We start from the raw sequence: 19,020 nt of genomic DNA on the forward strand, positions 1-19,020 counted from the left end.
AATTCTGTGGCGCGCGCACACAAAAATATATTTTGTTGATCTGACAAAATGTTATAATTTTGATTCATACCTGACAGCTATTGTATTGGCAGTTGTCATTCTGACAATCTAAGGCAGTGGTCGGCAAACTTATTAGTCAACAGAGCCAAATATCAACAGTACGATTGAAATTTCTTTTGTGCATGGGTCACAAAGTTTCAATCATGCGCACCTGCACGTGGTATTTTGTGGAAAAGCCATACTCAAGGAGCTAAAGAGCCGCATGTGGCTCGAGAGCCGCAGTTTGCTGACCACTGATCTAAAGGAAAAGAGGTTAGTGCCCCTGTGGCACACCAATTGAAAATCGTTTTTTTAAAAAAATATATTTTATTGATTTTTCACAGATAGGAAGAGAGAGGGATAGAGAGTTAGAAACATTGATGAGAGAGAATCATTGACCAGCTGCCTCTTGCACACTCCCCACTGGGGACGTGCCCGCAACCAAGGTACATGCCCTTGATCGGAATTGAACCCGGGACCTTTCAGTCTGCAGGCCGACACTCTATCCATTGAGCCAAACCGGTGCCGGCGAAAATCATGGCTCTTGTAGTCTGTGTGTTTACTTCCCTACCAGAGGGATACAGAAGCGTGTCAGAATACAGGTGTTTTAGTTTCCAAACTGTTTGGGAATGTTACACATTCTTCTGTGAAGAACGCAAGCTGACAGAGGTAGTCCAGTTGGTCCCTAAACTTTCACCTGATGGTCATAACCTCATGAAGCCCTGGCTGGGTTGCTCAGTTGGTCAGAGCATGGTCCCAATGCGCCAGGGTTGTGGTTTTGATTCCTGGTTGGGGCACATAATGAGAAACAACCAATGAAAGCATAAGGAAGTGGAACAATAAATCGATGTTTCTCACCCCTAAAATGGATAAACTAAAAAAGGGGGTGGGGGTAGGACAGAGCGGAGAAATGACACATCTGTAATACTTTCAACAATAAAGATTACAAAACACAAAACCTTACTAAAATGATCCACAGCTACAGTCCTGACCCCAAGTCTAGGCAGCACCTTACCCACAGACTTCTTCACAATTCTTTTCAATAATACTTTGTAATTTATATATTAACACATTGCGGACCAGTTTTATTGCTAGCTTTACCCAGTAGCCAGATAAGTTTCTATTGAACAAGTACAAGAAGTATTTTACATAAATGTTAAAGGCATGCTTTAAAATTAAATACTCATTGCATTTTGAAGTTATCACAAAATCTTGGTATCTTACTTGGCTTTCTGGATTGAGCACTTGATAAATCCTGAAAGAATTGGATAGTCCACAATTAGGTAAAACACTACTTTCTTCGTCCATTTTATTTTCTTCTAAGGATATTACATGTTGAAAGATACTGGTTGGTAAGATCAACACCATGCAATATAGTTATTATACTGCACAATGGAAACTGGCTTCTTTATTTCCTCCCCAGTACGCCAATTTGTCATACTGGACAAGAGGAAGCGTAATGGATAGTTGAAATAATTTGAACTTCTTTTATCCTTCCAAATCAGTGATAAAAACAACACCTTTTCTTCGGAAGTCTATTTCACCTCTTTTAAGTGTAGATGCTTCATCTTGCAAACATTTAGGCAAGCCTCTATTCGAATTGTCCCACAAACTCAATTTTATTGTAGTAATAAAGTTTCTGCAATTGAAATGCTATTGTAATAGTTATCTTGATCTATGTGATGCCCCAATTCCATATATGGCCCAAGTAGTGACAGAGTCATTCCATTTTTTTCCTCCCACCTGTGTAAATTTCCATATTGCAAATATACCATCTTGCTCTCATACCATTCTTATAAGTAAACCATACTTAATTTTAGCTGGGTTGTAAGTTCGAAATAGAAGATGTCCCTTCCAGGCCTTTATCTAATAATTCTTGCATGGGTTTTTATATTGTTTAAAATTTACTAATATAATGGTCCGAGTACAGATTGAATTTTAGATAGCTTGGATGAAGATTTATTGTCATTGAAATGCCAGTAAGTCCAGATTTACTCAAAAACGATTTTGACTTCTCTTCTGAGGAAACATTGGAACAGCTAGAACTGGATTTGTAGAACAATATTCTTCCCAAATATCCTTTTGATTATGCCTCATTAGCATTATAAGCCCTAATTTTTTTTTTCTTCATATCTATTGGAGTAACAGACCACTTTATTTATTGCTTTCGAAATTTTGTGCTTTCCCTAATTTTGGTTATATGTTCGATTTTTCCAAATTAGGTTGAAAGTCCTCTTTTGACCAGTCATTATCTCAGCAACCAAGATGCAAACTACTCAAAATTGTGTGTAATTGTTCAAATTTTTAGGTTTGGAATCAGTTGAAATTACTATTTTTCGCCTTTTTGAAGGAATAACTATCACTGTAAAAGCTTTTATCACATTCACTTGGAATATCTGATAAATTGTCAGCAAATATATCCAGAATTTTATAAAAATATCAATTGATGTTATTACCAACAGACTAATCACTTTAAAAAATATATATATTTTATTGATTTTTTACAGAGAGGGAGGGAGAGGGAGAGGGAGTTAGAAACGTCGATGAGAGAGAAACATCGACCAGCTGCCTCTTGCACACCCCCTACTGGGGATGTGCCCGCAATCAATGTACATGCCCTTGACCGGAATTGAACCTGGGACCTTTCAGTCCGCAGACCGATGCTCCACTGAGCCAAACCGGTTTCGGCAAGACTAATCACTTTTAATTTCATTTTTAATTTTTAACTTGAGCAAATGCGTTTTCCATTACACTGTTTCTCCTTTAAACGACAATGAAAAGCGGAGAATTCTCGTGATCTGTCCGCAATGTGTTAAAATAACAATTTTAACAGTCTACCCAGAAACGGCTGCTTAATTACTTTTCAATATTGTTTGGTTCATTTGGCCTCCAGCTTCCTCCCCTTTATCCATTCAGTGACCAAAGAATCTTAATTCCACCTGTGCCAGGTATTTAACAGCTGCCCCCACCCTGCAAAAGTTAAGTTGTATTATGTAGATGGGTCATCAAGAAAGGGTCTGATTTTGTGAACTGTTTTTTTTTAAGCTCTTCACATGATCCCCCCGTCCCCCCATTTTTTTGAGTGGAAGGGAGGAGGAAAGGTGGGGGGGAGGGGCGGCATTGATATGAGAGAAATATGGATTGGTTGCCTCCTGTATGAGCCCTAACCAAGTATCAAATCTGCAACCCAGGTACGAATTGAACCTGTGACCCTTTGGTGCATGGGCTGATACTCTAACCACTGAACCATACTGGCTAGGGCCAAACTCATGAACTTTTTAAGAGAACCTAAGTATTCTGTTGACAGTTGGGCTCCTGGATTAGCTGAAATACATGCTTGTTATTCCCTCAGCCCCTTGTCAGAAACAACCCGTGAGGGTCAGCACATCAAGCATCAACAGTATAAAACAAATCTCACCTTGATGATTGTCACTTGGTCTGCCACTGGAGAACGGAAAGCTGAGATCTAGGTGCGTAACAATCAGGCCACTATCTGTGAAGTTACTGTGATACCCGGAAGAAAAGAAGTCATCTTCAGAAGCGGGATTCAGTTCAAACGGCAGCACCCTGTATGTGGTAAAATCTTGTTTTCTTAGAAATTAGGTACCAATGTTCAGCAAGGAGGTTGGTCATCTTAAAAGTGCTCAGTCAATAAAAATCCTTTAAATTTAGGTGCTTCATTCCTGAGTCAACTGTATCTATCCCCCCCCCCCCACCCCCCCCCCCGTTACTAAGCCTGTACTCCAGCGAGCTGGCTGCTTCCTAGAGGCACTGCCAAGGGATATGCCAGCAGTTTATGGCTGTGCAGGCGTGTTTGACAACAGCCCAGTCCAGGACCTCTGGCCCTTGCAGACCTGCTGTGGAAGGTCCTGCCTTGCCGGGTCCACCCTCTAGGAGAGGAGGTGGTGCCCTCAGGACCCGCACAGACAGCCCGGCACACCTGTAGTCACAGATTCCATAGGGACTCACCAGAGGGTTTTCAGAACACCTGAGCCTTTGCCTGCAAGCAGCTTGAGACTTCCATGTACGTGGTTAAACTGAAAGCACAGGCCTCAGTGTCTTCCCATTTAGGTTGGCAGGTAAGGGAATTCCATTCTCTGGTTTGTGTTTGGAGGCTCCTGACCATCCTTGTTCGGTGAGGATATGGTTTGGGGAATGAAGTGAAAAAAGTTGTGCGCCCCCCCCCCCCCCCAAATTTACCTAACACAAGGGTGCAGGTACAGGTATAGAATCTGAGGATGTGGGGTAACCACTTAATAACCCATTCCTGTCCCTCTACTTCTGTTCTTAGCCAAGGTACTCACCCGGGGGTACTCGATCCTGGAGGAACTCAAGACACACCAGCAGTGGGATTTAAAGCAAGTTCTGAAAGATTCCTGGTGAAACACTTAAAAATCCATTTTCATAGAGCTAATAACAGTATGAAAGTATTTAAAACACTGAGAAATCAAAACGATAGGCTCCCAGAGGCCAATGAAGTAACTGCAGCTTTAGATGGGAGATAGGAGCATGTCCCTGGAGAGTCCTGGTTTACTTGAAAAAGATAGTAAATAAATGTGGAGACCATTATATAAATGCGTAGTCTTATTACTATTACTTTTTTTTATCAGTGACAATCTGTACATACCTTACCATTGTCCCCCCCCTCATACATACCCTCCCTCCCCAGTTTTGTGTCCATTGGTTGACTTATATGCATGTATGCAAGTCCTTCGGTTGATCTCTTATCTCCCCCAGATCTCCCCACTGTAATTTGACAGTCTGCTTGTTGCTTTACTCTCATATCTTTTGGTTCATCAAGTTTATAACGTTCTTTATTATCCACAAATGAGGTCATGTGGTGTTTCTCTTTCATTGACTGGCTTATTTCACTCAGCATGATGTTCTCCAGTTCCATCCAGGTTGCTGGAAATGATGAGAATTCCCTCTTTTTTATGGCAGCATAGTATTCCATTGTGTAGACGTACCATCATTTTTTGATCCAATCATCTTCTGATGGGTACCTAGGCTGTTTCCAAATCCTAGCTATTGTAGATTGTGCACTATTATTTTTTTATATCCTATAAGTTTTTTTTACCTTTAACTTTAAAACTAACCTGAATGTGCTCTAGCACATTCTAAGAAATTCTTAAGAAACCTGTGAGGTTTAGGACAAACCTACAGAGGCCGAGCAGCAGAGCCAACCGTGCCCAGGAGGTCTTGCTACCACTTCCCCATTTTTTCTGTCCTCCGGTCAGGAAGTGAGTGATGTGATGAGTCAACCGTGGGACTGACTGTGGACAAAGAACAAAGGAGTTAAGTCCTGTGCAGGCTGGAACCGAGGCCCCAGTGCTGGGAGCTGATTGCTTCCTCTGGGGGACACGGCTGAGAACATGCCAGCTCACCAGCAGGTGCTTGAAAGAGCCACAGCTTCCAGCTGGTCTCTGGTCCTGCTGTCAGGGGATCCTCATGCCCCCCCCCCCCCCCCCCCCCCCCGCTGGGATCTTGGGAGTTCATCTGGAACCATGGCTTCTTATGTTTTAACTGGATCGAACCAGAATGAAGGAGCCACAGGAGGTAACGCACCTCCAAGTCTGACACTTGCTAGCTGGCCGTACATCACTCCCACTTGTCTGCCCACTGTGACGAGTTCCTTCTCAGTTTCCCACCTGTTTCCCAGGTTAGGTGGTCAAAGGATTAGCCCCTTCATCCTTACAAGTGGCAGATGGAATCAACATGTCATTGAATCTCCCAGGCCACATTCAGGTCACCGGAAGAAGTCACAGAAATAAGCATCCATGTTTGAAACAAGTTATAAGAGGGCCTGAGGGCTTAAAATGCTAAGATCTAGAGAATGCAGCCTGTATCACTAGGGACATAAGTTTGTACAATCATCTCTCATTTACATGCAGAAAATAGTAAAACTGAAAACAAAACCAAATGCAACTTGTACAGAAATTCTTTAATTTTCTTTATTTCACACATTAAAAAATGAAACACACTATACAAATGGTTTTCAGAGCAGATTACACGCAGGTCCATTCAGATTCCTCTCCAAGTGTGGCCGACCCTCGGTGCTGCCGAGATAGAGGCAGCTGTTAGCACGTAGCCGATGTATTGATCTAGATGCAGTAGCATGCAGCCCTCAGCATGACGGTTCATTCCCCTCTGTTCTTAAATTAGGTTAAATGGCGTCGGTGTCCATATTTACAGACTTGAAATGTATCGATCCTGAGCAGTTCTGATGTACATCTGAGACCGGCTGATGGGAGTCTTGGTCTCAGTTTAAAAAGGGAGGCCAGTGGTGCAGGCGGCTGCTAGGAACTGGTCGTCATCCTGCCCACCAGGAACGTTGGCCGCGGTGGCACAGTCAGACCCTCTACAAGGGTTAAGCCAAGTAACTGTAGGTGTCCTTCTCACCATCAACTCGCTCCAAATATTCTTTCTCGATCAGAATGTCAATGCATTTCTGGGTGTTATTTAAAAAAGGAAGAGGTAGTAAAGAAAAACACATTCATTAGCAGGATAGTGACACCCTCACCAAGGATCCCCCACCTCTCAGAGCTCAGGAGGGAGCAGAGTCACCTCATCTATCCCTTCAGTGTGTAGCCAAGCCCTTGCCTTCCTGAATGGAGTCCCCTCAGCGTCAGCCCGGAAGCCATGCATCCCCAAACCTGAACTGGGTCAGGTGCTGCAGAAGCCAGCTGGGAACAAGTCATGGGGTGCTCTGAACAAACTGGCTCCTGGGCTGGCTCTGAGTGCAACCCCAGGAGCCATCCTGGGCCCCCTGGCTGTCGGGAGTCGCCTGTCAGCTGTGCCATCTGCACTGGCTGTCCTTTCTATTTTAAACAACCCAGCCAGAAATGAGCCGTATGTTGCTCACACAGGAGTCTCCACACAGCAGCAGAGATTAACACACAATGATATGCTACCCCAGAGTCTGAGTCTCCCGAATGTGATGGGGACACAGGACAGTGGGAACTCCATTCTAGAGAGCTCAGTGCTGGTGTTAGTAGTGTGGATGGTGAGCCTACGGGGCCCTGCCGGGCCAGTCACTGCCAGTCACTGCCTAACTGGTGTTGGTACAACCAGCTAGCTGAGCACTTATGTCTGACTTCTTTTTGCATTCCAATGGAAATTTTAAAATTGAGCCCATTTTCCTTTGTAGAAATCTGCATATAAATAACCAAGTTCCTTCTTCAGGAAACAACGACCTGCTCTTAGTTCCATCTTATCTAAACCCACTGCCTCTGTTATGCAATTCTTGTACCTTGATGACTGGGACCCGAGGCTTGAACCGTGAGGACAGCTGCGTGAGCACCTCCCCAAGCAGCTGCTGGTGCTTCAGGACTTTCCGCATCTTCATGATCCTCACGATCGCCGCCTGCAGAACAGAGCAGGGAAAACAAGCAAGGAAACAGTGAAGCTGGGTCTAGGCATGAGGTTGACCTGGGCCTAACAAGCAGCACACATACTGCAGGTGAGCTGGCAGGGACTTCTGGCTACTTAGGTTTGGTCCTATGAGCAATTATAATAATCCAACTACAAAGTCATTTAAAAAATGAGAAAATTCAGTCTTCAAGCCACAGAAGCTGCCTAACCCCTCCAGTAAGTAGTCTCCTCCCCTCCTATTCAAACTCACCACATTTATTTGCTGGTATTTCACTGACCCCACCCAGACCATTTATCACCTACAAGCCACAGCCAAGCAGACGGGACGAAGCCCCCCCAGGACAGACACCACCAAGGTGCGTGCCAGTCACCTGGATCAGCAGTTTTCGGTCCTCTTCAATATTTTTGTGTGTAGTTTCTTGTTCCTGCTTCTGTTCAGTTTTCATTGGCACATTGATGTTAACCCTTAATTTCTTACTGTCAAGAAAACGAAGGAAACAAGCACTATTCAACTGCTCCCTGGACAGGGGCTGAGATGTGACGGCAGCTCCCACCCTGAGCTCTGCCAACGAGCCCTCTAACCAAACACCGAGCGGTTCTACTTTCGGTCACGGGACACCTGTTCACCAGGTATTCAGTTCCTTCACCTGTTCTCCCAACTGTGTCAGGAGAAATAAAATCAGAACACTTGGACACAAAGATCCAAACTTCAAAATTAGCTATTTAAGGAGACTTATTTGCCAAATGAAAAACAAATAAAAAAACTAAAACAAGAGTTAAATGGAGAACATCTGGAATCATCAGATGCCATCAAACTCCCACCCCTGCCCATCTAGCCCCACTGAGTCCCCCCTCCCCCCAGCCCCCACCCCACTGGCAGTGACAGCAGTTAATGTGCTGGGGTCAGGGGACTAGGCTATGGTCTAGGGCCATCTGAGCAGAGTTCCTTACTTTTTATAACCAAGATATAATTTTATTAAGGTATCTGGCTTCAATTCCACCTCATCAACATTTGCATTTTCGTCTTCTAAGACCTACAAGAAAACAGCTGTTACTACATAATCTCAGAAAAAGGCTTTTTCTAGCTTAATATTAAAAAGTGCAGAAACATACCAATAACTTCGACTTCAATAAAATCTGTAGGACTTGTGCCAAAATGTCCTGCAATTAGAGAGAAAGGAGTAGTAACTTAAAGAGAAAATACATCTTTTATTGCAATAAAAGCCATACACACACACGAGTCACCCAAACTGACAAACACGCTCAGAGGGAGAGAGATGGTGCTTCTGGAGGTTCCCTAAAGCCGCTACAGCCCCCAGAGCACCTATGTCTGAAAGTGACACCACCTTTGTAGCCTTGATGACCCGATGATGAAAACTGATGATTCTGTTAGACCAGTGGTCGGCAAACTCATTAGTCAACAGAGCCAAATATCAACAGTACATCGATTGAAATTTCTTTTGAGAGCCGAAAACCGACTTCTGTGCGTGGGCCACGAAGTTTCAGTCGCACTGTGCGTGCACGCCTGCAGGTGGTATTTTGTGGAAGAGCCACGGACTCAAGGGGCCGCATGTGGCTCTCGAGCCGTGGTTTGCTGACCATTGTGTTATACTTAACTACCACAGACCACACAACTGATTCCTTAATTAACTCAACAGGAACCTGTCCACTTAAATAACGGCAGCTCCTCTTGGACACTGATGCCTGGAAGAAACACCAGAGCATTCCAGCAGGGCAGGAAGGACACTGTCCACGGACACAGGGTACAACCTGCTGTCCACCAGCTTCTAAGCATGTGTGGCCCCGGGGCCGTCTCCTTGACCAGGAACAATGGTTGGTCAGTTCACCCTCAGCTTCATACTCCCCTGAAATAAGATGCAGGCCAGCCGACCTGCACTGTGACTCAGACTCCTACACACCTACCCCTTCCCATTACGCATGGACAGAAAGGGTCTTCCTGGGCACCATCCGGTCAGAGGGCACGGGGCTAAGCTGTCAAAACAACAGGCCTCTAAGGCTAGTCACCTGCCTGGAATCCCAGAGCAGCACCGGAACATGGCGCCGTAACAGGTTCACATCATGAGCCAAATCTGACTGAGCAACGAGTGTCCACCGTGGACAGGAGGGGAGCAGAGAGGCAGCTCCCCCACTAAACATTAGCCAAGACCCTGGCATAGTCACCGGAAGGATGTGTCAGCCTAAAGCAGGTACCAGGGCACAGGCCCTCCCAAGTCTGGGGGCAACCTACCTTCCACCCTGGCTTCAGTCTCCTTCTGACGTAAGGAGAAACGAGAAAAGACTCTCACGTGCAAAGGAGCAAACCCATTTTGTCATTAGAATTTCAAGATGTATTTTGGACCATTCCATTGTACCAGGCCAGACAAAAATGTAGCAAGAAAACGACAAACCAACATACCTTACGAATATAGATGCCAAAAATCTGCAAGAAAATTCCAGCACACCAAACCCAGCAGAACATAAAAGGTACTATGTGCCATCACCATGCAGCACTCATCCCAAGTGGTTCAACATAAGACATTATCTCAACAGAGCAGGAAAAGTATTTTAACAAAATCCAACACACTTTCATGATAAAAACACTGAACAAACTAAGAACAGAAGAGAACCTCTGACATCTAATGAAGGATATAAGGAAATCCCACAACTAATACTGCACTTAACAATGAAACTGCTAACACTTTCTCCCCAAATCAGGAACAAGACAAGGAGGCCACCTCTATTCCACAACGTACTAGAAATTCTCCACGGCAGTCAGGGGAGAGAGGGGAGGAAAGGGCATCCAAATACAGAAAGGGAGAAGCACAACTCCTTGCTGCTATGGAAGCGTATATATATTTCCTATTTATTTAAAAAGTGTATGACTTTAGTTATGTATTTATGTGCATGTCCGTCACGTTACACCGAGTTTAAAAGAGTTCTAAGGAAAGTAACCTCACAAGGTGGTCTGATGATAAATTCCTAACTGATCAGGTCATGGTGGGCAATCCCACTCCAGGCCTGTAACTTTAGTGCAAGGTTTCAAGCCAGCCCTGTCCAATGTTCTTGTGCATCTAGGCTAACACACCTTTGAGATGCCAGAGTGATATCCTTGGGAGGGGGTATTAACCCTCGAGAGAGCACATAATCTTGACTATCCTGTAATCCAATTTTCACCTTGCTTTCTCCAATCTGTTCCCTTCCTTAATTTCAAATGCATAAAAGAAGCTGCAAAACTATTATTCCCCCAAGCATTTGAGATCTTGCTCCCCCACTTATTATTTCTGAGTCAATTGGGCTTGAGTCAAAATAAACATAAAAATTAAAAAAATTAGCCCTGACCGTTTAGCCTAGTGGATAGAGCGTCAGCCTGGGGACTGAAGGGTCCCAGATTCGATTCCAGTCAAGGGCATATACCTTGGTTGTGGGCACATCCCCAGTAGGGGATGTGCGGGAGGCGGCTGATTGATGTTTCTCTCTCATCGATGTTTCTAACTCTCTATCCCTCTCCCTTCCTCTCTGTAGTAAAAAAAAAAAAAAAAAAAAAAAAAAAAAATCAATAAAATATATTTAAATCTTTTTTTTAAAAAAGTGTATTGCAACCCTGGAATAAGAGCATATTTTTAGGCAAATATCTATATATTTCAAATTGAAGCCCGCCATGCATACCTTCCCCACAATGTCTACAAAACTAGGGAGGGGAGAAAGGGAAGAATACCATTTTGATTTGAGTGCTGTCTGTCAGCTGCTGCACCGCGTAAGCGTCTTCCGTGTTGTACTGAAGCAGGATCGCCATCTGGAATGTAGATGCCTTTGAGGTCCCCCACATAAAAGAAAGAGAGGCAAATTTAAATACATGGAAAGCACCCTACAAACACATCGCCTAAGTCTGAAGCACGTAGTAAGACAGTGTGTGCAATTCCACTGTAATGTAACGCGTTCCTGAGAGACATCATTTCGCACCTTTTTTTTTTTTAATTTTTAAAATATATTTTATTGATTTTTTACAGAGAGAAAGAGAGAGGGATAGAGAGTTAGAAACATCAATGAGAGAGTCATCGATCAGCTGCCTCTTGCACACCACCCCCACTGGGGATGTGCCTGCAACCAATGTACATGCCCTTGACCGGAATCGAACCCGGGACCTTTCAGTCTGCAGAGTGGATTACTGAGAGTTTACTGAGCCAAACCGGTTTTGGCGCACCTTTTCAAACATTAAAGTGATTTTGAATTTTCTCCTAAAATGTTTTGTCCATGTAAATACACACAAATGTCCACACTCATGTATACAGAGAAACACATATTCACCCATCTGGTATATACAAAAACATCAATCTTTAAATTTATTTTTTGCATAAATGCCAAGAAAAATTATCTTTTGGTACATTATTGATGCAGAACATATTGAGTTGTATTTGATTTTTTTTAAAAAAAAAGTATATTTTATTGATTTTTTACAGAGAGGAAGAGAGGGAGATAGAGAGCTAGAAACGTCGATGAGAGAGAAACATCGACCAGCTGCCTCTTGCACACCCCCCACTGGAGATGTGCCCGCAACCAACGTACATGCCCTTGACCGGAATCGAACCCAGGACCTTTCAGTCCGCAGACCAAAGCTCTACCACTGAGCCAAACCGGCTTCGGCTGTATTTGATTTTTTTATCCTAAGTACTTTGCTGTGTAAAGTCTGACGTGGTTTAAAGCAAACCACGGCACTCGGAGGTAGCTTTTTGGTAACCAACCACAGGACAGGTTCCGCTGCCTGAAGCACCACAGTGAATGGCGGCCTGCCCCTGCTCTTCTCCCGCCAGAGTCCCAGCATTTCCCCCACATTTCCTCCGGGATCCCTTCCCCTTCTCTCTCATCACCCACAGCGACACATGGGAATCAGGAGCAGCAAGCCCTGGCCACTGACAGTGCAGGCTGGGTCGGAGCCTCGGGAAGACCACGATGCTTCGAGGAACTGACTGCTGCCAACCAGAGACTGAGCCCTGGGAGGAGCATGGTGGTGGCTCCGTGATGCACACATCTGTCCCAACTCTCACTGTACACTTCCGGGGGTGCCCCTTAAAAACCGATCGGAGGGAGAATGGAACATTGGTTAGCTGCCTCCTGCACACCCCGTGCTGGGGATGGAGCCCATAACCCAAGCATGCGCCTGGACTGGGAATCGACCTGGAAACCTTCTGGTGCGTGGGAGGGCGCTCAGAGCCAGAGGCACCGGCCCAGGCACAATGGGCTCCTTTTATGCATGTGAGTTATCGCAGCGGAGACAAGAGAAAAGCTATTTGAGGAACCCAAGAATAAAGAAAAATTGTGTCTTAAATAAAAATACAAGGGCAAGGAAGAACAGGGCTATTGCCATGACCTCAAGCTGCCCTGGGCCAGTGTCATGGCCAACATCATGTCCCTTGTTGAGTATCCACCTCGTCAAAGGAAGGGCACTGACACTTTACGGACTAAAGTATGAACTCAGGAGCTCTTCTATGTGTATTTGGGGATAGAGAAAACAAAACTTCAACTGCATAGCACATTACATTCAGGCTGATCGAGACCTCTGGATGTAGTGTAGAGCAGATGACATACATTTTAGCTGTTGTATCAGAATGGGTTACTCAGAGTTTACTGAGCAGAGGGTGGGCCTGCAATATGCATTCTTAAGTTTCTTAACACCTAAAAACTGGCCTCTAAAGGTGAGACACTCTCAGAGGGTAAACGAAGTTCTCAGTGCTGTCATAAGCACATTCAGTTATTGTGGATGTGAAACCTCTTTGTCAAAGGAAACAAACTGCCCAGCCAGTGTGGCTCAGTGGTTGAGCGTTGACCCACAAACCAGGAGGCCGCAGTTTGGTTCTGGTCAGAGCACATGCCTAGGTTGTGGGCTTGATCCCCAGTAGTAGATGTGCAGGAGGCAAGGAATAAATAATTCTCTCATCACTGATGCTTCTCTCTCTCTGTGAAATCAATAAAAACATCTTTTTTTTAAAAAGGAAACAAACTATTATCACAATTAAATACAGAAAACTCCACTTATTGAGCTACCACCTAAACACTTGATGTGTGGCAGGCAGGAGCTGTACCAAACAATTATTAATACATATTTCACTTAATTTTCACACCCACTTCCGAAGCAGAAGCACTTACATCCTCATTTTATGGAATGGAAAACTGGTGAGACTCAGCATCCTCAGTAAGTAATTGTCCCTTAGCCAGAAAGAGAATCTAGCTCATCTGACTTCTAAGACCATGCTGTTTCATTAACCTCAATTCTATTTTCCCAGAAGCTTAACTCCAGATTCGGGTGCATAAATCTGATTTCTACAATTTGTCTTATCTTCATTTAGACTTAAAAAACGTTTCAAAATAAGCAGGTGACCTACCTGCAAAGTGTATCTGTTCTTGAAGCAGTTTGTGACCAGCTCTCCCTTGGAGAGCTGGTACAGCCACGTCAGCTTCCTGCCGCTGTGACGACTGGCGTAGAAAGCGGTGAATCGCTGGTAGCTGCGTTCCAGCTGGAGGAAGGGACAGCGTTATGTGAAGACACATCTCATCATGTTCCTCGGACAAACACACTATTCCGAGTTTACAGTCAGTGCTTACATCAAAGTAAAATACAAATGCCATGGATTGGTCTCTTACAAAGCACAGGAAACTAAGCATTTGACGGCACAATCAAAAGAGGTCTCTACTTTAGACAGGTGGGAGCGTCATGATGCTCGTCAGAGCCCTCACTCGGTCCCATGTGCAGACGGGAAGGCAGGCACTCTGCTGAGCGGAACAGAGGCAGCCACAGGACCACAGGACTCACAGACCCACTGCCTCGGGAAGGCGGCCCTCCTCCCCATCTCAGCAGCGAATGGAAGAGGCACTCACCTCCGACGGCAGGGCGAACGTGCAGGACTGCTGGAAGGGCCAGGAGCCGGAGCTCAGCACCTGAATGCTGAAGTCCACTGGGGCAGGCGGGAAACAGGGAGACAACTTATTAGTCTTAGAAAATGGAAAACCCTCTTTATTAAAACACAGCCAATCAAAGTCCTGCTTCAATATAAAGCTCAGAATTTAATTTCAATTAAATTACTTATTCAATTAAAATCAGTAAAAGGCGGGAAAGCCAGAAATTCTTTTCCTCTAAAGAGTGAGTTTTTTGTTTCACGCCTAACTCAGAATCAGGACATCAGAGGCCTGCCTCCTTCATCTACTTTAGTCGAGGCACAGATGGACACCGAACGCACACAGCCACGCAGCACACAAGTGGCTGCCACCAGGCCACTGCTCAGCTGTCACGTCAGCAAAGGAATAGCTCCTTCCCTTTGGGAGAAACCCCCACTTTTTTGAAAGACAAAACGACTCTGATGACATCAATATAAGCTGCCACCCACGGCTGCAGAAGACCTTATGACAGGAGCGCAGCCTGTCCCAGTTCCCAATGCCCACCTGAAGCCAATGCTCTAAATTAGTTTGACTTGTTAACTATATGGCTAAATCAGTTTCGTATACGAAGAAAAACATTTTTAGAATGGATCTGAACTAAGATTAGAAAAATGAGCCCTGGCTGGTATGGATCAGTTGGTTGGAACATTGTCCCAAATACCAAAAGGTCACAGGTTTGTTCTCGGTCGGGGCACATGCCCAGGATGCAGGGTCAATCCCTGGTTGGGATGTGCATGGGTGGCAACTGATCGGTGTTTCTCTCTTTCTCTCATATCAATAAAAACATGTCCCTGGGTGAGGATTAAAAAACATCATTGTAATATTAATAACCATAAAAAAAATTAAACTTTGCATGGAGCCTGAGCTGGCAGGTGCCCATGGTAGGGCGGCCATGCTAGCAAGTCAAAGAGTTCTCAGCTCAGGACCTGGATGCAGCTACCAACTCAGCTGCCCACACTCCCTGCAAGCAATGCTCAGTACAGGCCCCTGCGAGGCCAGCCCACTTCCATGGCTGTCATCTGATGCCTCACAGGGGGCAGGAGTGGTACAGAGCATCTGGGAGGAACTCCTTGTTTGTCTCTTCTTGAATTTTTGATAAAGGATCCACCACCCTTACTTGACAACTGCCATCCCTCTTATTTGCTATAAAGGACATGACTTCACTCAGAACACTGCCTGTAAAAGGAGCTTGTGAACATGCAGATACTCACAGTCCAGTGGCTCTGAATTTGTCAGGTGCTTTTTGAACTGTTCGTTTAAATCTTTGCTTACGCCAATGTCCTGAAACATCCGCTGAAGTTTAGAGGTATACTCAAACCCACATGCTTGCTGAAATAGACCCAAATAATGGTCTCATTAATTTCTATAGAAATATCAACGCACACACGGGAATCTGAGCTATCACAGTACATGACACATACTTCATTGTTAAACTACTACTAAAGCTTGTGTCAGTTAACTAGATTTAACAGTATAAATATGCACTGGTTTGAATTAATATACCATTAAATCAGCGTTTTTCAACCGCTGTTCCGCGGCACACTAGTGTGCCGCGAGATGTTGCCTGGTGTGCTGTAGGTGCAGACAAGACAAGAATTTTATAATTTTTCACTATTTTGTTTACTTAATATTTCATAATAAAGTAATTATAAAATACTTTCTTTGTGTTTATTTGATTCCTATTCAAGAGAATTACTTTATATATAGTCAATATAGGCACAGAGTTAAATTTTTTAACATTTTCTAATGGTGGTGTGCCTCGTAATTTTTTTCATGAAACAAGTGTGCCTTTGCCCAAAAAAGGTTGAAAAACACTGCATTAAATAACAGCTATAAGCGGAACGGTTAAGTCATCATACACACAATAACTATCACTTGAGCATTTAAGGTCAAGAATTTGTGACTCCTTGGTAGAAGACACAGGTGACAAAATTTGTCTCTGTCGCTTAACTGTTGCTATGGAATGAACTATATCCCCCAAACTCCTATGTTGAAACCCAACTCCTAACGTGACTGTGTCTGGAGGTGGCCACAGGGAGTCCGTAAAGTTCAGATGTAGCCACCTGGGTGAACTTCCACGAGGGAAGAGCCATTCTAGGAAGACACCAGCAAGCTTACGCTCTGCCATGTGAGGACAGGGTAAGAAGGTGACAAGCAAGCCATGGAGAGCGCCCTTACCAGAAACAACCTTCCCAGCCTCCACCACTGTGAGAAATAAATCCCTGTTGTACAAGCTACGCAGTTATGGTATTTCGTTATGAGGCCTGAGCTAAGAGAGACACCCACGTAATAATAATTGCAGGTCAAAGTGAAATAGCTCTAAGACGTAACAACACTTGACAGGCCAGCAAGTCTGGAAACAAACGCAGGCTACGAGCAGAGGCTGGGAACAAAGAAAAAACTTCTCAATTGCGAAGTAAAATGACGCTTGCTGTCCTGCAGATACAACCAAACCCAGAGCAAAGCCAAACACCCCATCACCCAAAGCCAACAGCAGTGTGCGGGCACGCCAGTCTGTGCAATCCTGACGGGCTGGTGTGTGGCTCAGGTGGTGGGCACAGCGGTCAAGCCAGGCAGGAACAGAAGGCCCCAAGAGCCCAGCTGGCATGGCTGTGGTTGAGTGTCAACCTAAGAACCAGGAGATCATGGCTCGATTCCTGTCAGGACACATGCTCGGGTTGCCAGCTCGATAATTCTCTCTCATCGTTGATGTTTCTATCTCTCTCTCCCTTCCACTTTTCTCTCTCTAAAAATCAATATTAAAAAAAAAAAAAAAAAAAAAAAAAAAGAAGGCCCGAGAGTGAGGAGGTCTGAGGAAGGATCCAGACTTGACACAATGCTGGCACTTTCCAGCAGTGGAGTAGAACTCATCCTGTACAAATCCTCATTATACACTGATGAATGGCTTTGCCCAACTAATAATAATAGTATTTCTAGGAAAACAACAAACTTTGGTACAGTAATGGCTTAAAAAAAGAGACTGCTTCAGGAAAAGACGAAATTTACCTTTAATTTGGAGATCATGCTTGCTTCGGCATCATCACTCGCACTGTTCTGGTGCACGAGTCTTTTGGCCAGCATCTTCGCATAGAACTTCTGGAACACGTCCTTGTCCTCTATGTACTTGAAGACAACCATCTGGCAAAGCCACAGAAAGAGCATACTGAGGGCCTCCCAGCCGGACGCGTGTCAGGGCCCACACGCATACCTTCTCTGTCTTGGTATCACGGCAAAATGATGCCCCATTCTTTAAATGTACTCGCAGACTGAAAATACTTAAATAACATTGGTTTGGTCTGGACTTAGTAGTATGTGGAATTTACAAATGTTAAAATAAATGCCGCAGCCCTGGCTGGTTTAGCGGAGTGGATAGACCATCAGCCTGCAGACTGAAGGGTCACAGGTTCTATTCCAGTCAAGGACACATGCCCAAGTTGTGGGCTCGAACCCCAGTAGGGGGTGTGCAGGAGGCAACCGGTTGATGAGTCTCTCTCTCTCTCTCTCATCACGGATGTTTCTCTCTCTCTCTTTTCCTCTCTGAAATCAATAAAAATATAAAATAAAATTTAAAAAGAATTAATGACACAAATTTAGGGAGCAAACCACAGATTCAAAGTAAAGGAAATAATTCCCTTATTTTTCATATTTCAAATGCCTTTACATAAGTAACCTTAAATCAACTGTCAGATGAGGCCACTGAAAACGGGTATGAATATTAAGCACCTTACCACTTGATTGAGCGTATCTTCTAGTTCTGCTTCTTCTGGGTTCTTGGAACTGAAATTTATGGAAAAGGCAATGTTTTAAAACAAATCAGCAAACATTTCATCAATAAGCACCACTTAGCCAAACTATCAAACCAGAAAGTGGTTTGAGCACTGAAATAACCAGCTCCCTTCAGACTGGTCCATTAAGAGGGAGGCCAACATCTCCTCCTCTGGCCGTGTGGTGACCTGCCAGTCCAGCTCTATCCTGAGAAGACAGACTGTGAAACAACCATGTAGAATATCCAGGATGAAAATCAACAACAAAAATTTATTAAAAAGTTAAAACATTCTGAATCAAGTTTTCCTATAATACAATCCATTTAAATATAAGGAAATATTTACTTTTCTAATTGCCTCTACAACATGCTTTAACAACAACACAAAAGAAAGACAAAAAGACATGGTTTCCTTTTAATGACGTAATAATGAAAGATAATGAAAGAGTTTAAACTACTATTAAAGTGTTATCTTCGTTTGTAGCTATGCCTACAAAACAGATGGCTGTCCTTTAATAACTGATTTATTCATTGTATTCTACCAAGAAATATTCATCTCGAGGTGATTTCTGAGTAAATGAAAATTTTAAGTTTTTACTACAAGATACCTTTCTAAATAACACCCTCAACAAATCATATAAGATGGTCCCTGCCACCAACAAGTGCTGAAGAGCTGTTTCCAGATAGCAGCTGGCTCAGAAAACCCACCCTGCTCTCCATACCAATGGGGCAGGGCTGCTTCTCTGTCCTGTAGCTGCTTAACTTAGCACCTACTCGATTCCATGCAGCAGCACATGCTTATTAATGGAACCCTCTGCCATTCTCCTGCTTTAGTGGCCTTAATGCAGAAATCAAGAGACTTGATAAGAGCTATTCATCAAAAGACAACAGATTTAAAAGATAGTACTCTGCCCAATAAA

The 19,020-nt window shown here is 44.1% G+C and overlaps 1 protein-coding gene across 3 annotated transcripts in view; it reads right to left on the bottom strand.

The window, feature by feature from the left end:
• Positions 1-5,959: 5,959 nt before the first annotated feature.
• CUL1 (cullin 1) overlaps positions 5,960-19,020 on the bottom strand; it is an 89,594-nt gene continuing 76,533 nt past the window's right edge. For all 3 annotated transcript variants that reach the window (XM_084896508.1, XM_084896507.1, XM_084896506.1), the window contains exons 12-22: positions 18,066-18,114; positions 17,344-17,475; positions 15,549-15,666; positions 14,281-14,357; positions 13,788-13,919; positions 11,126-11,218; positions 8,524-8,571; positions 8,362-8,444; positions 7,782-7,887; positions 7,289-7,402; positions 5,960-6,487 (exon numbers count right to left, since the gene is read on the bottom strand). In XM_084896508.1, coding sequence (XP_084752634.1) covers positions 6,407-6,487; positions 7,289-7,402; positions 7,782-7,887; positions 8,362-8,444; positions 8,524-8,571; positions 11,126-11,218; positions 13,788-13,919; positions 14,281-14,357; positions 15,549-15,666; positions 17,344-17,475; positions 18,066-18,114 — 1,033 coding nt within the window. In that variant the 3' untranslated portion in view covers positions 5,960-6,406. The remainder of the gene's footprint in view (positions 6,488-7,288; positions 7,403-7,781; positions 7,888-8,361; positions 8,445-8,523; positions 8,572-11,125; positions 11,219-13,787; positions 13,920-14,280; positions 14,358-15,548; positions 15,667-17,343; positions 17,476-18,065; positions 18,115-19,020) is intronic.

The sequence above is a fragment of the Pipistrellus hanaki genome (assembly GCF_964339955.1).
Source record: "Pipistrellus hanaki genome assembly, chromosome: 10".
In the NCBI taxonomy this organism is placed as follows: Eukaryota; Metazoa; Chordata; class Mammalia; order Chiroptera; family Vespertilionidae; genus Pipistrellus; species Pipistrellus hanaki.